We start from the raw sequence: 20,901 nt of genomic DNA, 5'->3' as shown, positions 1-20,901 counted from the left end.
TTAAACGCGGTACTCTAAACACACGAACCACCGGCCACTGACTTTTTTTTCCCCACTTTTTCCCTCATTGTATACAAGAAGAAGCCGCATTCGGATTTGTTTTTGCACACTGACCTACAACAACTGGTAAAAGCAAACAATTGCACCTAAACCAGCTATCCTCAGCCAGCCACGCCCCCCGCTTATTAAACAGCTTCCCGCCTCTCCCGATTGCGGACAATAAATAATCAAATAGACCCCAACCTACCCGTCCCAAAGACGGAAAAAAAAACCAAAAATTTCAAAATATTTACACAGAGTTTTCGACCCGAAAATTATGCCGTCTAGTTAAACTTCACTGCCCCTCCGGCGATCCCCCGATCCCCTGATCCCCTGACCTCCGGACCCGTTCTGGCCAAGACTTTGTTTAAATATTTACCTTCTGGTGTGTGCAATTTGTTGCTTAGATCCCACACTAAACACTATCCGATCTGATCCCATTCGACATGGCCTGGTTTTGTTTATCACAGTTTTGATTAGGATCACGTGTTGTGGCCAAAAACCGAAATGAAATACACAAACAGAATATAATTGTGTTCTGATTCTTAACCCGGCGTGGCTGGTTAAGTTGTTATTGTTTTTTCCCACGACTTTAATTATGTGTTTGTAAATATTTATGAATTTCCGCGCTTTATTTCCCATTAAATGCCAGTATTTCTGGTTAAGTGGATTCGATCTTGTTTGGACTAATGCGGTTGACAAACTTACGGTAGTATAAACACGGGATAAAAGTTCAAAAGGTAAACATTTTGGGAATCGGGGGTACTTCCAAAGGAGCTACTGGCAGACATTTAATGAATATGCTTAAAAATTAAACAGATGCTTATTGGTAAACTGTTTCTGGAATTTCGCAACGGAAATGGATAATCTCTTGATTTAATTTTTGAGAATAGGAAAAAGATATTTGACCAGTTTTTGAACTTGAAAACGAAAATTTGTAAAGTGCCTCAATTTTGTTACCCGACCGCCTGCTGTTGCCAACGATTGCCACACTTTGGCACTTTATTTGGCCATAAACACCTTTGCACACAGCCATGTTTTTTTTCAAGATGGCCGCCTTGCGCAAGATGGCCAAGAATATGCCGTTAGTTCGTCGGTGCCATTGCCAAACTATGCAAACTATGGCCAGGCAGCAGAGGCGCCCCCAATCTCGCCCTCCATCCGCCTTCACCCAGCGCCGCTTTGCGCCATTCAACTGTCGAAGCTGGCGCAATAAAATCGAACAATTTATAGACTTGCGATCCATTTGGTGCGCAATAATTGCGCCAAATGTACAAAAATTAAGAAAAAAGACCGAACAAAAAACCGGGGCACAGAGAACGGAGGCGGCGATGTACAAAATACTTTGAAAAAGACCCAAGACTTCGGGATCCACAAATTCCCGATCGCATCCGATTTGTTCGATGCGATTTCCACTTGGGCTTTTGTTGTTTAGCTTTTAGTTTAATAGCTGGTACTTAAAAATGCGTTGACTCACACAAAACTGGCCGAAACGATGCACTAAGAAAAAATTAAATGGAGATTTTACATATTTAACTACAAAGAATAATATGATATACTCTAGATTCTAGAACTAGTTTAAAGATTACTACAGATACTTTTTACATTTTATTACTATTTAAGAAAGGATTTTATTTTTTCCTGTGCTTGAACCAAAGAACAGGAAATTCTGATTGGGGAAGATTTACTTGCTTTTCATCAACTGAACGGTTCCGCAACGTAGGCACTAATTAATCTCTCGGTTTAAGCACTTTTGCCAAAATGGCTGATCACACACATAACGATCTACGATGTACGATCCCCAGTCCAGTCCAGTCAGTTCGATTCTACTCTCCTGCAATCTGCGATCTTGTATCTTTTATCTTCATCCAATTGCCTCCACGGGATGGCATCTGTTTCATTTCAATTGACGCTCATTGTCGTCATTGGTTGTGGCACGATTGCCCCTGTGCCACGTGCCCCTTTGCCACCAAATGCCATCGTGTCGTTTGCTTTGTTCTTCCCTGGCTTTTGTGGCCCTCCGCCTGCCTGATCGGTTTTTTACGGGTCTTGGTCTTTGGCCTTCGAGGGCAGCGCACCTGTGGGGCCTAAAAATACCCCAGATGGGGTGAAAATGCTTGCTCAACATTGAAATGTCATGGGTTCTGGTCCAAAGATACACAGTTCGACATTCGAATGCCGAGAAAGTGTATTGATTTGGGTTTCATGGATGAAATAGAAAGCTTATTAAAGCCTTTCAATAAATAAAAACAAGCGAAAATTAAAAATTTATAAAAATATTCCCTTCATAGTAACTAAAGACCAATAACCTTTGCCGAGGTAAAAAAATTAATGATCTATCTTTTAAGGTACAAATATGATCATTAGTTTCGAGACGAAAGCGATTTTGCTTTTCCAGCTTTACCACCATTAGCTTCATTCGATTTATATTTAAGTTTTAGTTTACAGTTTTTTAATAAAGATTCTATCAGTAAAACAATTTGAAAAAAATGATATACTTCTATATTAAATTTTTATGCAAAATACAAATTTACCAAATGGAATATTTTTATAAACCCGTACCAAAATAATAATTTTAATGTTTAAAATAAATCTTAAAAAAAACTCAGAACTATATTGACCCCCTAGAAATCATTTCAAGATTTTTTGACATCCCATCAACACCAGATAATTAGTTAAAAGTCAGGGAAAATCTGTGTTCAAGTGGTTTTCCTCGGTAGCTGAAAAAGGCAAACCCCGAAGGAAAATTGTAATATTCTCCTTCCTTTTTTTTGGTTTAATCGACGGCGACATCCTGACGCAGCAGTCGTCTAATTATCCACACCATAAATTGAACCAATTGAGCCGCTGGTGACAAATATTTTGACGTGGCGCCGCCTCGACGTACTGCCAGTCCCCCTTCCATTCCCAGCCGGGGCTAATGTGTGGTCGGTACTTGAGACTGATTTTGGAAGCGGTAGCCACGGGGAACTGGAAACTCGGCTTGTAATTGAAACCGAAACCCAAACCCAGAAAACGAGAAAAAGAGGGGGCGGCGGGAAATGCAAACAAAGCAGCAGAGCAATTGAAAATCGTCCTATGACTTATGAGCCTTAGAAAATATTTTACATTTTTACATCTTTCTGGTTGAAATTGAGGTTACAAATCCTTTGGACGAAAAGTAGTTGTTTGGTTGTTCGAGATCAGGATGAATCGATTGACAACCGCCATGAAGTTCGTGAAGTTGAACGGTTTCCTGATATCGACTCAGAGGACCAATTCCAATCAAAATCAGTGCCATGATTCCTGCCAGATGAACTTCTGCCAGCAGGACTCCTGTCAGTCGAGCTGCTTCGTCGAGCCAGTCGATAAACAGGAGTTCTGCCATCCGAGGAGCTGTTGGAATCCGCGCAATACCGAAGCCTGCCAAAATCCCAGACATCACAAAAAAGATACAAAACGCAGTAAATCGATATTTTGTCAATGCGATCAATGCAAGTGTCAAAGAAAAAAGAGCTGGCTTGGTTGGTTTTTCTAACTCATTCTAAATACATGCATATATTTGCCCATTAATAAAATCTAAATTGCAATTCAATAAACAGTATTTTTTATCCAATATGTCTATTACAATTTGAATTTGATTTTATAATTTTTGCTCTGCCTTTTTTAGAGTTTCTTTTTTCAAATCATAGTGGCCAGATAACTTCGAATCTCAGCAACTTTTGAGTTTAACATTTATTTAGTTTTTTTTTTTTTTTGAACGTATTATTGAACACGGGTATCCCAATACCCACAAACAAAATTCCTAGGTTTGGTCTTGGAGAATTTGTGAGGTGTCACCATGAACAAGCTCAGGGCCGATGCTTTTCTTAGACTGTGCAACAAGTTGGGGCTAGTCAGTCCTCGTCTTCTGTCAGGATCGGTGAATAAGGGTGATGCCACCAAAAAAGACTCAACCAAAAAGGCTAAGACAGATGTTTGTGGAAGAGGTAAAATCTATTTCATCTCTAAAGGTGTTCTTAACCTCTATTTCTGAATAATACTTAAGCTACCGAGCCGACGGGACCTCGCTGCAAAAAGGAGGGTGATGGGAATGACGGTAATTTTTACTAATATATCTTCATTTTCTGACCAATTTTATTTGTTTTTTTTCGATTAGGCAAGTCGTCTGTCTCGAAAAAGAAAAAGATACAAAAGAGTTCCACCGACAAGTGCGGAAGAAGTAAGTTCTAAGTTATTTTTTACCTTATAAATATAATAAACCCTATTCCTTTCCCAAAGGCCCTGAACCCACGGGACCCAAATGCGAGTAATACCCTCAAATGTGAATTCAAAAAACGAAGGATAAAAAATAGCACAGGTCTTCCTTTTTTGTTGAATTATTTTAAGAAATTTTTAAATTGTTAAAGGGAAAGTTTTAAATCGAGGAAGGCCCTGAAAGATACTTTCAATTGAAGTCCCTTTGAAGTCGAATAGAAATTTTAGTATCCCACACCGTGCGTCCGAGTAAAGTTGGAAAATGTCACGACTTTTGCTGCAGAGCCGCAGGACATTGTTGGTCCTTCATCACCAAACAACCGTGGAGAACGAAGTCGGACTATTTAGTAAGCTCCTCAACAAGTGCACATTTCTTGTAAAAAAGGAAAAGTCCGAGGTGGCCGAGGAGGAAGAACAGAAGCGTTCTTAGGTAAGGATTTATTATTTCTAAAAAAAAACTAAAAGTTTCCCGGTAATTGCTTTTCTCCCAGAAAACCATAGAACCCGATAAAGACTGCGTAATGGATGAAAATCACCATATTGTTGCCGGGGACCTAACATGAATGGGGTCCATTTTACGGACAGATCATAAAACTGAACGCGTACAGACATTATAAAGCCATAAAGCAGCAACTAAAATCCGGCAAAAATAGCTATAGAAGAGCGAGTGATAAAACAAAATTTCCATTGCCAGTTTACGATGAATAAACCCTCCAGTCGCGACGTGGAACGTGTATCACCACAGGCATGAGGAAAGGCCATATTGACCAGGGAGATGTATCAAAATTTTAAGCAAAAATATCGAAGGAATGCAGAAAACTGTTCTGGAAAAATAACAAGCATTACTATTACTTTTGGGTATTATTTCGGGGGAAAACTGCACTCCATCAGCTGGCAGGTGCTTAGGAGCCCCCACATGCGAATTGCAATCTTTGAACTGCAGAGAAACGACAAAGATTAACCACGGGGGAATTGAATATACATATATTTTAGAGTGGGCGGCTAACTAACTGCTTCCTTCGATTCTCCCCCCGATATTTCGGTTCTTCCCGATTTTATGGCAATTCAATTGCACTGCCAGCGATTTTTGTTTCCTGCCACATATGGCTCTTTCAATCGGTTCGTTTCCCGGGGGCAGGTTGCCTCCGTATGGCCGTGTAAGATCTATATTTTTGGGTTTTCCTTCGGCCCGACGTAAACAACGGCACTAACAAAAAAGTGGAGTACCCCTTCCCAGAAGGCTATTATCGGCCCATAACCCAATAGTTGAAATACTTTTTTATCCAGCTAGATTCTTTTATTTTTATATCTTCTGCTGTCTTGTTTCTTGGGCTGCGATTAATAATATGTATCGTTGTAATATATGGGGAACGCGGTTCTGTTCCTTCTGGGTAATTATTACTTTATGGCAATGTAAACAAACGAAAGCGGCTAAATTTAGTTAAAGAGATTATTCGCTTTGTTTTTACGACTTGTGGCCTCAATTGGTTTGGCGAATCGATGGAAATTAAATGGTAAATGAGGTTATTTAGATGTTGCATTTTTATTGACCCCCCGTTGGAGGCTTTATCTTAAATTTCTTCTCAAGTTCAGTTCCCTTTAAAAACTAAACAGCCGCCGCATCTTAAACTTCCTTCATCGTTTTATTTTCTCTACTTGTCGGCTCTTGACGCCTTTTGAAAAAGTGCCGAAAATCAATCGGATCTTCAGACGATCGACGCCCAGAGAATCCATCAATGCTCTTTAAACGCTCCGTGTCTGCAACTTCACTTGACTCCCATGAGGGGAGGGCGGGCATTACAGCCTGTCTGTTCCACCTTTCAACGGCCGGCACAAGTTCCCAGCCAAAAATGAGTTTTCCCGTTTCCCGAATTATCGAGGAAATTAATCTTCTCATCTGTAGTTGGCCTGGTGCTATAACACATGTGCCAAACTCTATACACTGGAAAGAAAAACTAACAATAAGATTTAGTTTAATACATATACAATATATGTACATTATATACGTACTCTCGTTTATCCTCTTAATATTATACTCTATCCTTTACCCTCGGTCTATCCCCACGATGCCGTACGTTATGCGGCAGCTCCCCTCAGCTGCGAGAGCCGCGCGAATAAGGGTTAAAGAAATAAATAAATGAATATATGTAAATAATATAATTTAATAAAGATTTACTAGTTTAAAATTATTTCAATTTTTTATTATGTGTTAAAGAGGTGGAGAATTGATTAAATCTGAATTAAAATATCTAATGAAAATTACATTATTTAATAATTAATGTACATTATTAAATTTATGTGTAGTACATCCTAAAAAGTATTATTATAAAGTCTTTATTGCTTATTAAAAATGTTAACAAAAAAAATCAAATTTGCACTAATAGTTTTATTTAAGTATTAAATTTTCATAGTAATAAAGTTATAAGATTTGGTACTTAAAGTTTAGTTAATAGTTTATGACTTTGATTAACTAGTTTATGATTAACTAGATTAACTAAACTAGTTTGTGAGTAGTACCTAGTAATAAATTAATGTAAAAGTTAAATAAACGACAAATCAAATTTTAACTTATGTATAATTTCCATCACATTTTTTGTATTTCCTCGAAGAATTTCCTCTTTTTTCTCGCTGTGTACTGGTTACCGTTAGTTGGCGTATATCTATTTCAAGGCCTTGCCCATCCTTGTAATTGCTGCCGCTGATCCGCTGGCCTGCGGCTGCCTGGCTCTCCTTGGTTCTAGCTGATGTTTGCCTGGCATATTGTTGTGTTTTTTCATCCAGCTTCTTGTGCGCACGCCGATTGAAGTTTTGGATGAGATGCCGACGACGTCGTTCGTCAAATTTGTTGGCATCAGCAAACAGTTTGGGATTCCAGCTACAGCTACAACAGCAGCAGCAACAACAATAACACGGCTGGCAGCATGCGCCGTTGCCGGAGGAGTGAAGGAGACACAAGGCGTGGAGACCACCCAAAGCGCAGCCTTTCGCATCCCCTGACATCTCCCGGAATACCCTGGAATAACCGCAGATATCCATATTTCTCTAGCCTGCCCTTTTTACGATAAATTACAACAGCAATATAGATATAGTGCGATGAGGAAGAAGAAGCAATCATTCATTCATACGGCAGCGATGTCACGACCCCGTTTCCCCCCATTTCACCCCTCTCGAAAATGCCGTACATTTCGTGTAAACATGTGTAAATCATGACCCGTTGATGGCCTCCACCTACAGACGGCCGGGTGGCAGGGGCAGCATGTGACGTCCTCCGACGGCGGCGGCAGCGGCAGCGAAACTTCTGCACTGCGACCCCATACTTCCCTCTGCGGATGCTCCCGCTCGTGCCAGCGGATCATTTTGTTTAGATTAATTAGCCGAGGAAAGCTGGTGCTGGTGCTGGTGCCTCCATCCCCCCAATTTATTTTAATATCATCGATTCAGGAATACGGCTAAGAATCTAAAGAAAAAACGACAGAAATGAGGGCAAGAAAAAATCAAGTAATTAATTACTTACTTTAGAGACTTACTTACTTTAGAGAATTTTTGGAAATCTTAAGAAATATCCTTTTTGAAAAGGGATTTTAAATGTTTCCCTTTTCCTCAAACTATTATTTTTGAAATTCAGTTAAGTGGTACTATGTAATGTTGGCAAATTGCAGCCCTTTCGTATGAAATATAAATTAAAAACCACAAATTTAAGATGGTAGAATATTTCCTCAGATTCCTGCACTGCCTGCAACTGCAAACATTTGGAATCCAAATCGAAATGGTATTGTCCCAAAAGAAAATATTATTTATGCCAGGGCCCTGAGAACTTTTTTTTTCCGGCTTGTATACACATTGAGAGGGAGAAAGGCGGGGTGAAAGAGGTTGCCTGCATTTCTGAACAGAAACATATTTTCGGTCATGTTTGTTTATACTTAAGGCGCTACAACAACAAACAAGGCCAGGCTAAGGGCAAGTTGGGAATATTGGAAATATGGCAATAATGAGGTTGACCACACAGGATAATTGGATATTGGAGTTCCCTAAGAAGCTTTAAATGAAAAAGAAAAAAAAAGAATCAACACATTCTCATTTCAACAAACTGTTGTACATTTTTAAATTTGCCGCCAACAAAACAAGTTGGCAGACCCCTTATTTTAGTGTTGCGCAACTTTATTTGCCATGATCAGTAAAAATGAAATGAATTCTGGAATATATACTACTAGAATTCTTAGTAATGGAATTTAGTTAAAAATGCTACTCGTTTAAGCAGCTAAATGTTAGCTACTCTAACCACAATAGAGTTGTCGCATAGGCGACATATCTACTAGAGATGGAAAAACATCGATATGTTTCCCAACCATCGATAACATTGATGTTGGCATCGATAACAGCGATGTTGGCATCGATGTTTCTCCACCTCTAACGGAACGGGATGCGACAACTCTAAGAAGATCGCGAATTCAACCAAATACTCCGCACTAAAAACGATCGACGACAAAAGAATTAAACGCCTCCGGCCGCTGCGAGAAATATTTAAATAAAATTAGCGGTGCATTAGCTAGACGCCGCGAGTTATTTAAAAATAAAAACCAAAAACCAGCGTCAGCGTACCCTGCGCGTGTGCGCCTGTGTGGTGGTGTGTGCGTGTGAAAGGAGGAGAGGTGGAAGCGAGACACCAGAAACCAAAAAGTGTACAGCCGACGCGCAGACGCATCTCGAAATATCCGAAAAGAAAAGTGCGGAAACTGCCGGGAAAGTGCCAATCTTCCCGGTTTAAGACCCTTAACTTAGCAACGCGATAAAGAAAAGCGAAGAAAAATGGGTTGTGCCGTGAGTACAGCACGCGATAAAGAGGCCATCGAACGCTCCAAGAACATCGATCGGGCGCTGAGGGCGGAGGGCGAGAGGGCCGCCTCGGAGGTGAAACTGCTGCTCTTGGGTGCGTCTCTTTCAGCTTATTCTACCTCATATTCTTTATTTTTTTAACCGGTATTCCCCCGTGCGAATTTATTAAAGGCCTTCTGCGGAAATGTGCTGAAATTCGCGCTCTGACCTCATTATTCTGGGTGGGGTGGGTTTTACTTTCGGTTGTGGTGAGTTTTTTTTTCTTTTTCGGGCATAGGACTTTTGCCGGCAGGCCCTTTGGGAAATTTGAAGCCTCAGTGTACAGTGAGGCTTGAGTAAAAAAGGAAAACAACAGTGATTCCCAAAGGAAGTTTTTTTTTTTATTTCTTTCGTCATAGACACCCTAAAAAGTAATAACATTTTATGGTCTTTTCTTCCACAAATCGTAATAAAAAGCCATTATCTGGCAGTCTGCCATAGCATATACACACTGTACGGGGAGCATGCATTATGCAATCTCTGCGTCCAATAATTACAATGCGATAAGGGAATCGAACGTAAATTGAAACCAAATGCCGAGTCACAGACCTCGGTTCTGTTTCTCATTTCTCGTCTTCTGGCACGCACTTTTGGATCTTTTCGATCGTTTGGATTGTGGGGCGCCGCACTGGAACTACACACATACATAGCTGGTGGCGCGACTGTGGCGGCGGTGGTGGTGGTGGTGGTGCTTGCACTTGCAGCGGTTTTCGCTTAGTTGGAAAAACCATTGAAGCGCAGAGGCGCCATGGCATGCCATCGTATCGCATCGCATTTTTGACCCGACCTCTGCGCCAAATGCAGTGAAATGATATGTTTCTTAACCTTCTGTAATCGAGTTTCCACACTTTCCGCCGCTAGATGCGCACGATATGGGAATACTTTTCGTTTTCATTGCCATTCATTTTCGAAAACAATGCAGTGAAGTTTTTCTCCAGAGACTACTACTAATGAAGCGAGCTATGATGACTAAGACAGCCCCAGTGGCAGGTGAAATGCCTCAGTAGAGAGCTGAAATTGTTTGTTTTTAAATGGATCTACTAGGGAATTAGATTTCCTAGAAACCTGTTTTTCAAAAAAGTCCCAGAATCTTCGGGACTTTTCATCCCTAAACAGTGGAGACTTTGGAGACATTTGCTCAGCTGTTGCTGCTGCTGCTTCTTGCCACCCTGTTGGCCAGTGTAGGAGTCTCAGGTATCCGTAGACAAGAAAACACCTTGCACCAGTTGCAGTTGCATTGTTGTTGTGGGTTGTGAGTAGCTCTTGTTTCTCTGATCTTTGCGCCTGCGCTCTCTCTCTCTCTCTCTCTTAGTGCCACTCTCCGCCCCGCCCCGACTCGACCCGGGATGCTGAGTAATTGGCCATTGTTGTTGCCGCCCCGCTTGTTGTTGTTTGTTCGCTGACATTTCGGCTAACGGTGCATTGGCAGACCCTCACGCACACAGCCGCAATCGTTCGTTATTATTATTATTAAATTGACCTTTTTGTGGCTTTCTTTGTTGTTGTTGTTGTTGTTGCTCTTTTCACAATACGGTGGCAGCTTTGAAAATCGCCTAATATCCATTCAGATTATTCAAATTGGCAAGGGCCTGTCGCTCGCTCGTCTTCACCATTATGGGGTTAACGTTTTTTGTTATTTTTTTGCTTCTTTTTTTTCACCATTATCTCTCTCTCTCTCTAAAAAAAGATAGTTTTTATTGCAAAATTAGTGCGCATTGTTAGGATTGTCTAAGATTTAAAACTTTTATGGTTGTTTTTAGCAGGGTCTGCCAATAAAAGTTATGAGTTAAAAGTTGAAAATAATAATACATAACACATATTAAATAATAAATAATAAATAATAAATAATAAATAATAAATAATAAATAATAAATAATAAAAAATAAATAATAAAAAATAAATAATAAAAAATAAATAATAAATAATAAATAATAAAGAATAAAATAATAAATATTAAATTGAATGTAAAAATAACTTACGTAACGTAAAATAACTACTTTATTTGAAAACTAAATCATTTTTTAAATTTGTTTTGTATTGAAAATATGAATTGTCAATTTTTAAAAAAATCATTTGAAGAATAACTTTTTTTTTAATGTATAATCTTTATATTTCCATCATTCAATAATTTTTTGTTACTTAAAATATGAGTTTTTTGACAATTTTTAAAACAAAAGTTTAAGAATAACTTTAAAAAATAAATCTCTTTATACATTTTTTTTATAGAAATTGAAGAACAACTCTTGTTTTTGAAATTATATGTTAAATAAAATATAATTTAATTAAGCAAAGTATGTGTGTATGTATAGACAGTTTTGAAATAAAATATAATATCCCAGTTTCTAGTTATAAGAAAGTACAGTAGAAACTCCTTAAATAAAGAGATCAATAGATATGGATCTCATAGATATGGACTTGTAATGAACACAAAATTATTATTAATTTAAAGTCTCTTACAACTTTAATCTTGGTATTTAATTAACTAAGTAAATACAAAAAACAAGCATAGTTTCAAGTACCAAGCCATGTAGGGAGGGAAAAAAAGTGAAAGTACTAGCTACTTACTAGTAGCTGCAAGTTAAGCCTGAGAGCTTCGGCAATTACCTAATCATCCGGAGGCTGATCCGAGGGCTAGGGGCTGGGGTCTGTCCCATCTCTGGGAATGGACCCAACTGCAGCAAAAAGTCGGCTTAATGCTCCATTGTTGCAACACTCCTATGGAGCTTAAAACCTAGGCTCAATGACAAAGAGTTGCCAATTTTGTACGCCGTTTTTGCTCCGAGGTAGGTAGGTAGTGGCTTCATCGAAAAGGGAAACTGGTAGACACGTAATATGATTATCGGTAGTATTTTTTGTCATATCACTACCAGACAGATGATAAACTCAGCAACTTCTGTTTGTTTATTGTCGTTTCATGGGTCAGGTCTCGTTTTACAATTGAGAGCTTTCCCTGCGAGTATGTGGAGTGTATGGATGGGACAGTTTATATTAAATTATGTCGAGTACTGTGGCTTTTGCCTGGCCCTGCTTTTGATAACTTTTATACATTCCTCAGGGTGGTTCAATGAACTTGAAGGCTTGGCTTGACTTGGCATTATATTTAAATGAAAAATTAACCAATTCCTAATCTAAAACTGTGAATGGAAGTAAAAAAATAGTTATCCGAAACAATATTCATTCACTTGCAACATGACCAGCGCAATTAAGCGTAAACCGGCAGCTTTTTGGCCTCTTGAACCAGCCAATTGAGCTGATGGGTGAGGCACATCTGGAATATTCATTCATGAGTTCTTCCTACTCTTCCTATTGATTCATTCAGTTTTACGCTCCGATCGTGGCATTCACAAGCTTGCGCAAAGGTCACGCCCACTCTGAGGCATGAGCTCACTCCCTCGACTGTTCTTGCCTTTCTACATACTTTTTTTTTCGCCATTATTAATGATGTTTGTTATTGTTTCTTGAAGGTGCCGGCGAGTCGGGCAAGTCGACAATCGTAAAACAAATGAAAATCATCCACGATGCGGGCTACTCGCAGGAGGAGTGCGAGGAGTACCGCCGCGTCGTCTACAGCAACACAGTGCAGAGCCTGATGGTGATTATCCGGGCAATGGGACGCCTAAAAATTGAATTCGCCGATCCCGGCAAGACCGACATCGCCCGCCAATTCTTCACACACGCCTCCGCCGCCGACGAGGGCATCCTGCTGCCGGAGATCGTCCTGCTGATGAAGAAGCTCTGGGCGGACGGTGGCGTGCAACAGTCCTTTGCCCGCTCCCGCGAATATCAGCTAAACGACTCGGCCGGCTACTACCTCAACTCGCTGGACCGCATCGCGCAGCCGAACTACATACCCACCCAGCAGGATGTGCTCCGGACTCGAGTGAAGACCACTGGCATCATCGAGACACACTTCTCCTGCAAGCAGTTGCACTTTAAGTAAGTCTGAATTCTTTTGCCGAACAATTAATCCTATTAATTCTTATTTCAGACTGTTTGACGTTGGCGGCCAGAGATCGGAGCGCAAGAAGTGGATCCATTGCTTCGAAGGCGTTACTGCAATTATCTTCTGTGTGGCGCTATCGGGTAGGATATATCCAAACCAAACATATAACTCCCCTCTAAACAAATTATTCATTAGGCTACGATTTGGTCTTGGCTGAGGATGAGGAAATGAATCGAATGATCGAGTCCCTGAAGCTCTTCGACTCCATCTGCAACTCCAAGTGGTTTGTGGAAACCTCCATCATACTCTTCCTCAACAAGAAGGATCTGTTTGAGGAGAAAATCAAGCGATCTCCTCTGACGATATGCTTCCCAGAGTACACAGGTAAGACATTACATCCTCTGGTGCCTATAGTTCTAAAAAATATATCCATTTTTTAGGTACCAACACCTTTGAGGAGGCGGCCAGCTACATTCGCATGAAGTTCGAAAACCTCAACAAGCGAAAAGACCAAAAGGAGATCTACACGCATCTCACCTGTGCCACGGACACGAACAACGTCAAGTTCGTTTTCGATGCCGTCACCGATGTGATCATCAAGAACAACCTTAAACAAATCGGCTTATTCTAGAGGGGCGTTCGTTTAAGGGATCATCTTCATTTATCTTGCGTCGTAGTATTAAAGGAAAGCGCGCAACAACATTTCCATTAAACACTAAGAATTCCATACAACGTACGATCTATATAACATACGGAACTGTATGCTCATATTCATGTTTCTTTGAAATGCTTTACATGCTTAACACACGTAATTTTAATAACCGATTTTTGCCAGTAGTCGCGGAACAAGTAATCTGCAATTTAGTCCGTTAAATTGCATCATTAAGTTAACTAATTTAAAAGTAGCCTAAAGTGTAAAGACAGCAAAGAGCAGCCATGGGTGTACATCCTAACCTCCCTTACCATTGGCTACTGCAGTTTATTTAAGTTTATTGCCGTTATCAGCGAGCTAATGGCGCTTCCGGAAAGGGGCATTTTGTTGTTTCGCAACGTGTAGAGGTGCCCTTTTGGGCATCGCCATTGGCCAGCAGCTTTTAATTTTTTGCCAAGAGCTTGACAGCCTGAATCCTAGGCCTGGAATTATATGCGATCGCTTGTAAGCCCTTATGTGTAACTAGTAAACTTACTAATATGTTTAGTAATAGACTAAATAAAGACAATTTATAAATAGTTTTATGGGCTTCACTTTTTTACTTCGCCAGTGCTGCCAATCCATAGAAGAACATCAAAAGACACCTACATACGAGGGAAATTTTACTTTTTACTTTAAATTGCGTTTTAATTAGAACATGTTTTAGTTTTCTTTGATTTTAATCTATTTCTTGGTAGTTTTTACCTTTTAGAAATTTAGAGAAAACCATTAAAAAAGTATTGGTATTCTTTTTAAGAGAACGCTTTCAACACTGCTTGTGTGTTGCAAGCGAAGTTGGCGTTTCTCCTTCTGTTTCCGCTTGCTGGCTCATTCCGGAAGCTGTCTTTGGAATATTTTTGTTCACTCAAATTGACACTTTCAAGTGCGAGTTTTTGTTTTGCGTGTGTTCTTCCTTAAAAACAGCCCTGGACCATGATTCGCGCCTCCCTAGTGGCCAGATCTCAGCTTAGAATGTTCCGGAATGTGGCTAATGTCAGGGGTAAGTGAGCACATGCCTCATTGTTTCCTAATCTCTGAATATAAAATACCAATCTTCGGAAGATTGCACCAAGTTGCATTGCAAGATACCAGCTATGGTTCCGTCCCACACTTGCTACAAATCCTTTGGAGCATCAGGAGGAGACAAGCCGAAGAATACGCCACCCGGATTTAACACCTCCGATGTGAGTGGCTTCAGTGAGCCCGCTAGCCCCGCTCTGAAACCCATGCAATCCACCATTTTGGGGAGCGGCCGCTCTTTTGGTAAGGACGAGGAGGGTAACACACTGAAGGGGCTTGCGTCCACGGATGAAAAGGCTCCAAATGTATTCGGAGCGGTTGTAACAGGGTCCGGAAAGATAGATGGATCTGAGCCCCTGGAAGAGACCACACTTCGCAGCAAGCCGTGTCATGAGTCTGGATCAGGAGCAGGAGCAGGATCAGGGTCGTCGAAGGACGGTGATAAAAGTGATGCCCAAAAGAAGGCTTCCGCCGCCAAGGACGCGGCCGCCAAGCAATTGTCTGAGATCGTGGCCAACTTGCCCAGCAAGCAGCAGACCGAGAAGTACTTCTTTCGCGTGGTGGCCTTCCTATACGACCTAACATATCTCACCGGTACTTGGGTCTTGCACTTCGTCGAACAAAATATTATACGAAACCAATCGGTCCAGCACTACTGGAAGCGATTCCACGAGAAAATGGAACAGGCCAAAAAGGATTGATTTTTTATTCCAGCGATGTACTTTTAATGTAAAATGCAAGACATTGCAACTACGAAAAGAAATCCAATAAACTCGCTGACGAATTTCGTGTGTTCACGTGATTGACCATGCTGACGGGTCATCTTTAGGTTCCTCCACTCGTCTGGGGTTTCCATTTCAGTACGGGGTTGAGGTGTAGCCCTCCAAAAGCTTGGCGAGGTATTTGGTTATTTTATTCCGGGCTGCCACCAGCTGCGGGGGATCAGATTTCGCTGGCTCGTACATATTGGCACAATGCGCAGTTCCTATAAGGGAAGAAGAGATTAGTCATTTTCCCCAAATTTCATCTTCATTAATACCATCTATGTAGATTGTGGGAGTGGCTGAGTTCGCCGACTTCACCAGTCCCAGAGCGTGCCAGGGATCTATGGAGCCGTGCACATAGAGCACGTTTGTGGTCTCCGGCTTGAGGGCACCGTAGTGCTTGTTCGTCTGTGCCACCGCCTGCTGCAAGTACTTGGCGTCCATGCTCTCGGAGAACACGTCCATGCATTGGCGAATGAAGAAGTCGACGCCGAAACGATCACCGAAGGTGTCGCTCTTGTTCTCGGATGTCTGGTAGAAGCCGAACTCGTTGCAGGTCTGGTAGGTCCACTGACGCATTCCCTTGGCGGTTTCAGAGTCCCAGGACACATTCTTCATATCTGCCACCATCTTGTCGTACTTGTAGTCCAAGCAGGTGGTGTTGGATTCCTTCAGCAACATGCCATTCACCACTCCCAGCCGGGTAACTGGGGGTCCAATGGTGGTGTTGAGCATCACATCGCAGATCTGTGGGTTTCAAAAGGATTGGAGTCTTCTATTCTGGGACAAGAATTAATTTCAGAAGCGCAACTCACGTCATCAATGGTTATGGTGGCATGAGGACTATTATCCTTGTTGTACTGGACCACGCCTGCAAAGTTGCCAGCCAGATTCTCAAAGAAGTTGGCAATGTCCAGTGGGTTCTCAATTGCGTCCTTGATGGGAGTGCAAGTTCTAAGAGATTAGAAAACACTTGTAAGTGACCGAGTCTCCTTCATGTAACCTTAGTTTTGAATAAACAATGTGGTTGCCCCAGTTTCTCTCGTATACCCACTTGAACTTTTCATCCAGATTGCGCTGACCAATCATGTGCTTCAGTAGAATCTCCACCTGAGCAAAGCTCCGGGTAACTGCCTCCACACAATCGGGCTTATAGGAAGCTAGAGAGGCCTTCACCACCTCGAAGTACTCTTTGAAGTCCACCTCGGCCAACAAGGGGCCACTGGAACTGATGGACCCGTAGATGAGATGTGGATACTTCTCCCTAGCCCAGGCAGCCAGCGATCCAGGGTATGAGCCACCGAAGGCGACCCACTTCTGACTCTCCGCCAGATTGAACTTCACCTTCATGGCAGACACAAAATTGGCCAGATCCGCCAGTGCCTGTTCGGAACTCAGATACGCCAGGTTTGCAGTGGACAGATCTCCGGTTGGATGACTCTTGCCGTAGAAGCGGTGCTCCAGCTGGAAGCACAGGGCTCCAAAGTGCTCGGCGTAGTGCACCCAGGCACCCTCCCGCATCCACTTCGCCGTGGCTTCGCCTTCGCCGCCGATCATCAGGAATATGGGAGCAGTGCTGTCATTCCGGTAGTGATCCGCATTAAGGTAGTATCTCTGCTTCCAGGAGCGCGTGTCGCTGGGCTTGAAGTGATCCAGACGCTGCTCGAACCAAAGATCCTCCGATTCCAGGGATCTCTGGAGCGTGGCTACTTTGCTGGGCTCTCCCAAGAAACCATTGCTTAACCGACCACGCCGGAATCCAACTCCAGCGATAGGAGACACAAGTCCCAGAAGAACCAGCGCCAATCCCAGGGGCCGCAAAACGCCCACAATTGAAAACATTTGTCTGGAGTTTTCCTTTGTTTGGTCTGGTCAGTGGCGAATTCTGATTATTTGATTAGGTTATACGCCGCTCGCTGCCGAACTGTAAATATTGCAACCAAGAGTGAGCTCCATATATATAGGCCCCGCTATATGTTTCGTTCTTACTCAGATTATGGGGTTCTCTCTTTTTCGGTATGCCGGTCAAAGGAACGGCGATGAAAATTGCAAAATAAGCAAAACAAAAGCACCGCGTTGCCAACTACCGCGGCACCAGCGGCAATCAGCTGATTTTGAATTGGGCGGGAAATTCAAACCCAACTATGAAAGTTTTCTATTGAATGCTTGCCAAAAACACTAATGATGCAAACAAATTTTTATATGCACATATAATCTGCATGCAGAGGATAGAAGGGGGTGGGAAACATTTTAGACTTAGCCTTTAAACTGAGAGTCCATTAGGAAATGGAATACATTACTATTAGCAACGGCACCCGGGCAACGGTAGCTATCCGACATCAAATAGGCATTGTTTTTAAACAGAAAACAAGCCGGCTGGAAACCTTCAAAGCATTCGATCCAGCCCCGACACAAACCCCGTCTTATGATACAACATCGAGTCGTATATTTTTTGCTATAGTCCAATAACAATGGCCGAAGCCCAGGATGCCTGCAGGCAGCTCCTTCCTCGTGCAATCTTTGGTATCAACGGGAAGGTGGAGAATGGAGTGCGCCAGCATCCGCGCACAGGGTCGATCATCTTTGCCCTTGGGAACAAGATTGGGATCGCCGACTACAAGAAGAACACCCAGGAGTTTGTGGCAGGACACACCAACACCATATCATGTCTGGATCTGAGCAAGAGCGGAAAGTATTTGGCCTCCGGCCAGATAAATCACATGGGATTTCGGGGATATGTTATCATCTGGGACTACGACAGCCGCAAGGAGATAGCCCGTCATGACCTCCACAAGGTATCGGTCCAGGCCATCTGCTTCACGGCCGAGGATCGGTGCGTGGTGTCCATTGGTGGAGTGGATGACGGGTCCGTTATCGTCTTTGACATGGAAACCTTGTGAGTATGATGCGAGGAGCTTCATCTGCCGTAACTACATCTTAACCCTCTCTTTAGCTCTCCCATTTGCCAAACACCCGCCTCGCGGGCCATTTCCGGAAACGCTCTGACTGTCCGACCGCTGCACAATAATCCGTACTTTTTTGTGACAGCAGGGGATCGGCATTTGCGGCTATGGAGCATCCTGCGCGAACAGAAGAAACTGTACGTCCAGGACGTGCTGATGGCCAGCAAGACCCGTGTGTTCTACTGCGCCCGCATCGACAAAAAGGACGAGTTTGCCTACCTGGGCACGGGCACCGGCGACATCGTAAAGATCGTGCTCAATTGCTGCGATCGCGACCATGTGAGCCGAGAAGGCTCAACCAGCTGCATCCTGGGTGCCTTTGGCACGCACAATCCTCGCAAGCCAACTGGCAAGGATTGCAATCGTTTCGTCAACGGAGTACGAGCCTTGTACATCCTGGAGGGAGGACGACTGTTGATTGGAGCGGGCAACGGGGACATAGAGCTAGTGGAGGAACGAACGGACGTTCCGTTGATTAATTTCCGGGAGTATCCAGGCCCCACCTGGCCGTATCTGCGTACGCTAAAAAAGACACATGTGTCCGGCAGGATCTCTTCGTTCGTGCGCTCCACAACGGACATGTTCTACATATGCACGGATACCAACGAAATCTACGGCCTAAAAATTAACTCCTGGGTGCTGAAACTGCTCCGAACTTGCCACACCAAGTCAGTCTTTTGTATTACGTTCCCCAAGTAAGTAGAAGTTTTTAAACTTTTAGAACATTTATTATTTTAATTTATTTTTGTACAGAAATTACTCCGCCGTGTTTGCCACGTCGGGAAAGGAGAGCATCCGCATTTGGTCCTCGGGGAGGAAACAGGAACTGCTCCGTATTATGGTCTACAACTTTAACTGCGCCTGTGTTCGCTTCACTCACGATGGAACCAGCATCGTCTCTGTTTGGAATGATGGAATTATTCGTGCGTTTACTCCAATCACCGGAAGACTGATTTACGCCATTCCAAATGCTCACAACAAAGGTGGGTATTCTTGGTACCACTTGATCCGGCGTCCTTCATAAATCTGTAAACCTTTCCCAGGATGTAGCGCCCTGGCCGTGGCTTCCACCGGTCGTCTCATTGTTACGGGTGGAATCGAGGGTCAGGTGCGTGTTTGGAAGATTGAGCCCTACCGACAAGCCCTATTAGGTGTCCTTAAGGATCACTCTGGACCCATAACCTCGTTGGACATTAACTACCTGGACACGGAAGTAATATCCGCCTGCACTGATGGTTCCTGTGTGATATGGGATATCAAGTAAGTTAGAGAATAGACTTTCTAAGGAATTAAAATCATTCGAAAATGCTCGGCAGGCGCATGACCCGTAAGCAAGTGGTGACCGCCAACACACAGTTCATGACTGCCGCATTTTTCCCCACTGGTGTCCAGGTGATTACGTGCGGCTCTGACGGCAGGATCATCTACTGGATGGTTTACAATGGAGCTCTGATCCGCGAGCTCACCGCCTCCAAGAAATCGTCTGTGAACTGCTTGGCCATCAATGATACCGGAGACTACTTCATCAGCGTGGGCAGTGATCTGCAGGTGAAGCTCTGGAACTACAACAGTGGAGCCGTGGTCGGTCTGGGCTCCGAGCACGCCTCCTCTGTGATCAGCTGTGCCTACAGTCCCTGCATGAGTATGTTCGTCACTGGAAGCACCGACGGATCCCTCATCATTTGGGATGTGCCCCGAGAATTCTGGGGCCGACCCAATCCTCCCGAAGGACCCAGATACTCGCTTCCCAAGACCTCGTCCAAGAACAAGTTCAGGGAGGTGCCGTCGAGAGTCAATTCCGGCACCAATCTTAAAACGGTCAAGGGTGAAAACATCGATGGACTACTAAAGGCCACGCCTAAGGACGATCTGTGCTGCGTGGAGTGCCCTCCTTGCGCCAAAAAGGAGGAGAAGAAAGATCCGTATGCCGAGTGCGGAATTGTGCCGGATGTGAGGAAGTGTTAAGATTTATTTGTTTAAATTATCCTTAAGTCCTGCGGAAATAAATGCTATTTTTAATAGTTCTATTAATTTAGGAAAAGTTGTTTTAAGTCGTAATTGTTTATTAAGAATTTTTGTCTTCATTTCATTTTGATTTCATTTTCATTCCCCAGAATTCCAGCAATAATTTGGTAGTTTTTCGTTATTTAAAATAAATTAGTCGGAAGCTTTATAGATTTGATAGATTTAGAAGCTTTAAATTAAATTATAAAATTATATTAGATAATGATTTATTCATTTTCTATTTAAGTTTTAAATTAACTTTTGGTCCTTCCCGCTCTGCCACCTTAGTGTTGCAAAAGTCGAAAAATTAGTGTAAGTAGTGCTGCAAAGCCCGTGTATTTTTTAGTTGGGGAAAAATATCGATATATA

General features: G+C 42.6%; 6 protein-coding genes across 7 annotated transcripts; 5 read left to right on the top strand and 1 right to left on the bottom strand.

Moving 5' to 3' along the window:
* The first annotated feature begins 3,722 nt into the window (after nt 1-3,722).
* On the top strand, nt 3,723-4,363 carry LOC6493744. Its single transcript, XM_001958321.4, has 4 exons — nt 3,723-4,007; nt 4,067-4,117; nt 4,178-4,240; nt 4,300-4,363. The coding sequence occupies exons 1-4, from the start codon at nt 3,860-3,862 to the stop codon at nt 4,329-4,331; spliced, it is 294 nt and encodes a 97-aa protein (XP_001958357.2). The 5' UTR covers nt 3,723-3,859; the 3' UTR covers nt 4,332-4,363.
* Nucleotides 4,364-4,397: 34 nt separating this feature from the next.
* LOC6493745 lies at nt 4,398-5,126 on the top strand. Its single transcript, XM_001958322.4, has 2 exons — nt 4,398-4,705; nt 4,767-5,126. The coding sequence occupies exon 1, from the start codon at nt 4,538-4,540 to the stop codon at nt 4,703-4,705; it is 168 nt and encodes a 55-aa protein (XP_001958358.1). The 5' UTR covers nt 4,398-4,537; the 3' UTR covers nt 4,767-5,126.
* Nucleotides 5,127-8,662: 3,536 nt separating this feature from the next.
* On the top strand, nt 8,663-14,320 carry LOC6493746 (G protein alpha i subunit). Its single transcript, XM_001958323.4, has 5 exons — nt 8,663-9,202; nt 12,612-13,083; nt 13,136-13,230; nt 13,286-13,474; nt 13,531-14,320. Exons 1-5 carry the CDS (start codon nt 9,082-9,084, stop codon nt 13,719-13,721), a joined length of 1,068 nt encoding a protein of 355 aa, XP_001958359.1. The 5' UTR covers nt 8,663-9,081; the 3' UTR covers nt 13,722-14,320.
* A 257-nt stretch (nt 14,321-14,577) lies between these two features.
* Nucleotides 14,578-15,585, top strand: LOC6493747. The gene is made up of 2 exons (XM_001958324.4): nt 14,578-14,781; nt 14,844-15,585. Exons 1-2 carry the CDS (start codon nt 14,715-14,717, stop codon nt 15,500-15,502), a joined length of 726 nt encoding a protein of 241 aa, XP_001958360.2. The 5' UTR covers nt 14,578-14,714; the 3' UTR covers nt 15,503-15,585.
* Nucleotides 15,494-17,614, bottom strand: LOC6506197 (putative serine protease F56F10.1). Of its 2 annotated transcripts, XM_032453624.1 has the most exons (5): nt 17,555-17,614; nt 16,620-17,489; nt 16,381-16,519; nt 15,841-16,312; nt 15,494-15,786 (listed from the first exon to the last, which is right to left on the bottom strand). In XM_032453624.1, the coding sequence occupies exons 2-5, from the start codon at nt 17,405-17,407 to the stop codon at nt 15,659-15,661; spliced, it is 1,527 nt and encodes a 508-aa protein (XP_032309515.1). In that variant the 5' UTR covers nt 17,408-17,489; nt 17,555-17,614; the 3' UTR covers nt 15,494-15,658. The 2 variants fall into 2 exon arrangements, with proteins under 2 accessions (XP_032309515.1, XP_001958361.1); XM_001958325.4 differs by lacking the exon at nt 17,555-17,614 and having other exon boundaries at nt 16,620-17,507.
* Nucleotides 17,615-17,918: 304 nt separating this feature from the next.
* Nucleotides 17,919-20,563, top strand: LOC6493748 (cilia- and flagella-associated protein 52). The gene is made up of 5 exons (XM_001958326.4): nt 17,919-18,461; nt 18,519-19,223; nt 19,282-19,511; nt 19,572-19,788; nt 19,845-20,563. Exons 1-5 carry the CDS (start codon nt 18,037-18,039, stop codon nt 20,491-20,493), a joined length of 2,226 nt encoding a protein of 741 aa, XP_001958362.1. The 5' UTR covers nt 17,919-18,036; the 3' UTR covers nt 20,494-20,563.
* The last annotated feature ends 338 nt before the right edge of the window (nt 20,564-20,901 follow it).

This window comes from Drosophila ananassae, chromosome 2R, assembly GCF_017639315.1.
Source record: "Drosophila ananassae strain 14024-0371.13 chromosome 2R, ASM1763931v2, whole genome shotgun sequence".
Taxonomy (NCBI): Eukaryota; Metazoa; Arthropoda; class Insecta; order Diptera; family Drosophilidae; genus Drosophila; species Drosophila ananassae.
Note: the sequence above shows the minus strand (reverse complement) of the source record. Positions and strands in the feature narration are given on the sequence as shown.

Excerpts from the sequence above, each read along its gene's own strand:
- LOC6493745 (XM_001958322.4), top strand. The coding sequence starts at position 4,538 with ATGTCACGACTTTTGCTGCAGAGCCGCAGGACATTGTTGGTCCTTCAT.
- LOC6493748 (XM_001958326.4), top strand. The coding sequence starts at position 18,037 with ATGGCCGAAGCCCAGGATGCCTGCAGGCAGCTCCTTCCTCGTGCAATC. Across the intron at positions 18,462-18,518 it reads GTCTTTGACATGGAAACCTT|CTCTCCCATTTGCCAAACAC; the intron begins GTGAGTATGATG and ends CCCTCTCTTTAG. Across the intron at positions 19,224-19,281 it reads TTTTGTATTACGTTCCCCAA|AAATTACTCCGCCGTGTTTG; the intron begins GTAAGTAGAAGT and ends ATTTTTGTACAG.
- LOC6506197 (XM_032453624.1), bottom strand. The coding sequence starts at position 17,407 with ATGTTTTCAATTGTGGGCGTTTTGCGGCCCCTGGGATTGGCGCTGGTT. Across the intron at positions 16,520-16,619 it reads AATCTGGATGAAAAGTTCAA|AACTTGCACTCCCATCAAGG; the intron begins GTGGGTATACGA and ends CTAATCTCTTAG. Across the intron at positions 16,313-16,380 it reads CCACCATAACCATTGATGAC|ATCTGCGATGTGATGCTCAA; the intron begins GTGAGTTGCGCT and ends TGAAACCCACAG.
- LOC6493746 (XM_001958323.4), top strand. The coding sequence starts at position 9,082 with ATGGGTTGTGCCGTGAGTACAGCACGCGATAAAGAGGCCATCGAACGC. Across the intron at positions 9,203-12,611 it reads GGTGAAACTGCTGCTCTTGG|GTGCCGGCGAGTCGGGCAAG; the intron begins GTGCGTCTCTTT and ends TGTTTCTTGAAG. Across the intron at positions 13,475-13,530 it reads ATGCTTCCCAGAGTACACAG|GTACCAACACCTTTGAGGAG; the intron begins GTAAGACATTAC and ends TCCATTTTTTAG.
- LOC6493744 (XM_001958321.4), top strand. The coding sequence starts at position 3,860 with ATGAACAAGCTCAGGGCCGATGCTTTTCTTAGACTGTGCAACAAGTTG. Across the intron at positions 4,118-4,177 it reads GGAGGGTGATGGGAATGACG|GCAAGTCGTCTGTCTCGAAA; the intron begins GTAATTTTTACT and ends TTTTTCGATTAG. Across the intron at positions 4,241-4,299 it reads CACCGACAAGTGCGGAAGAA|GCCCTGAACCCACGGGACCC; the intron begins GTAAGTTCTAAG and ends CCTTTCCCAAAG.
- LOC6493747 (XM_001958324.4), top strand. The coding sequence starts at position 14,715 with ATGATTCGCGCCTCCCTAGTGGCCAGATCTCAGCTTAGAATGTTCCGG. Across the intron at positions 14,782-14,843 it reads GAATGTGGCTAATGTCAGGG|ATTGCACCAAGTTGCATTGC; the intron begins GTAAGTGAGCAC and ends AATCTTCGGAAG.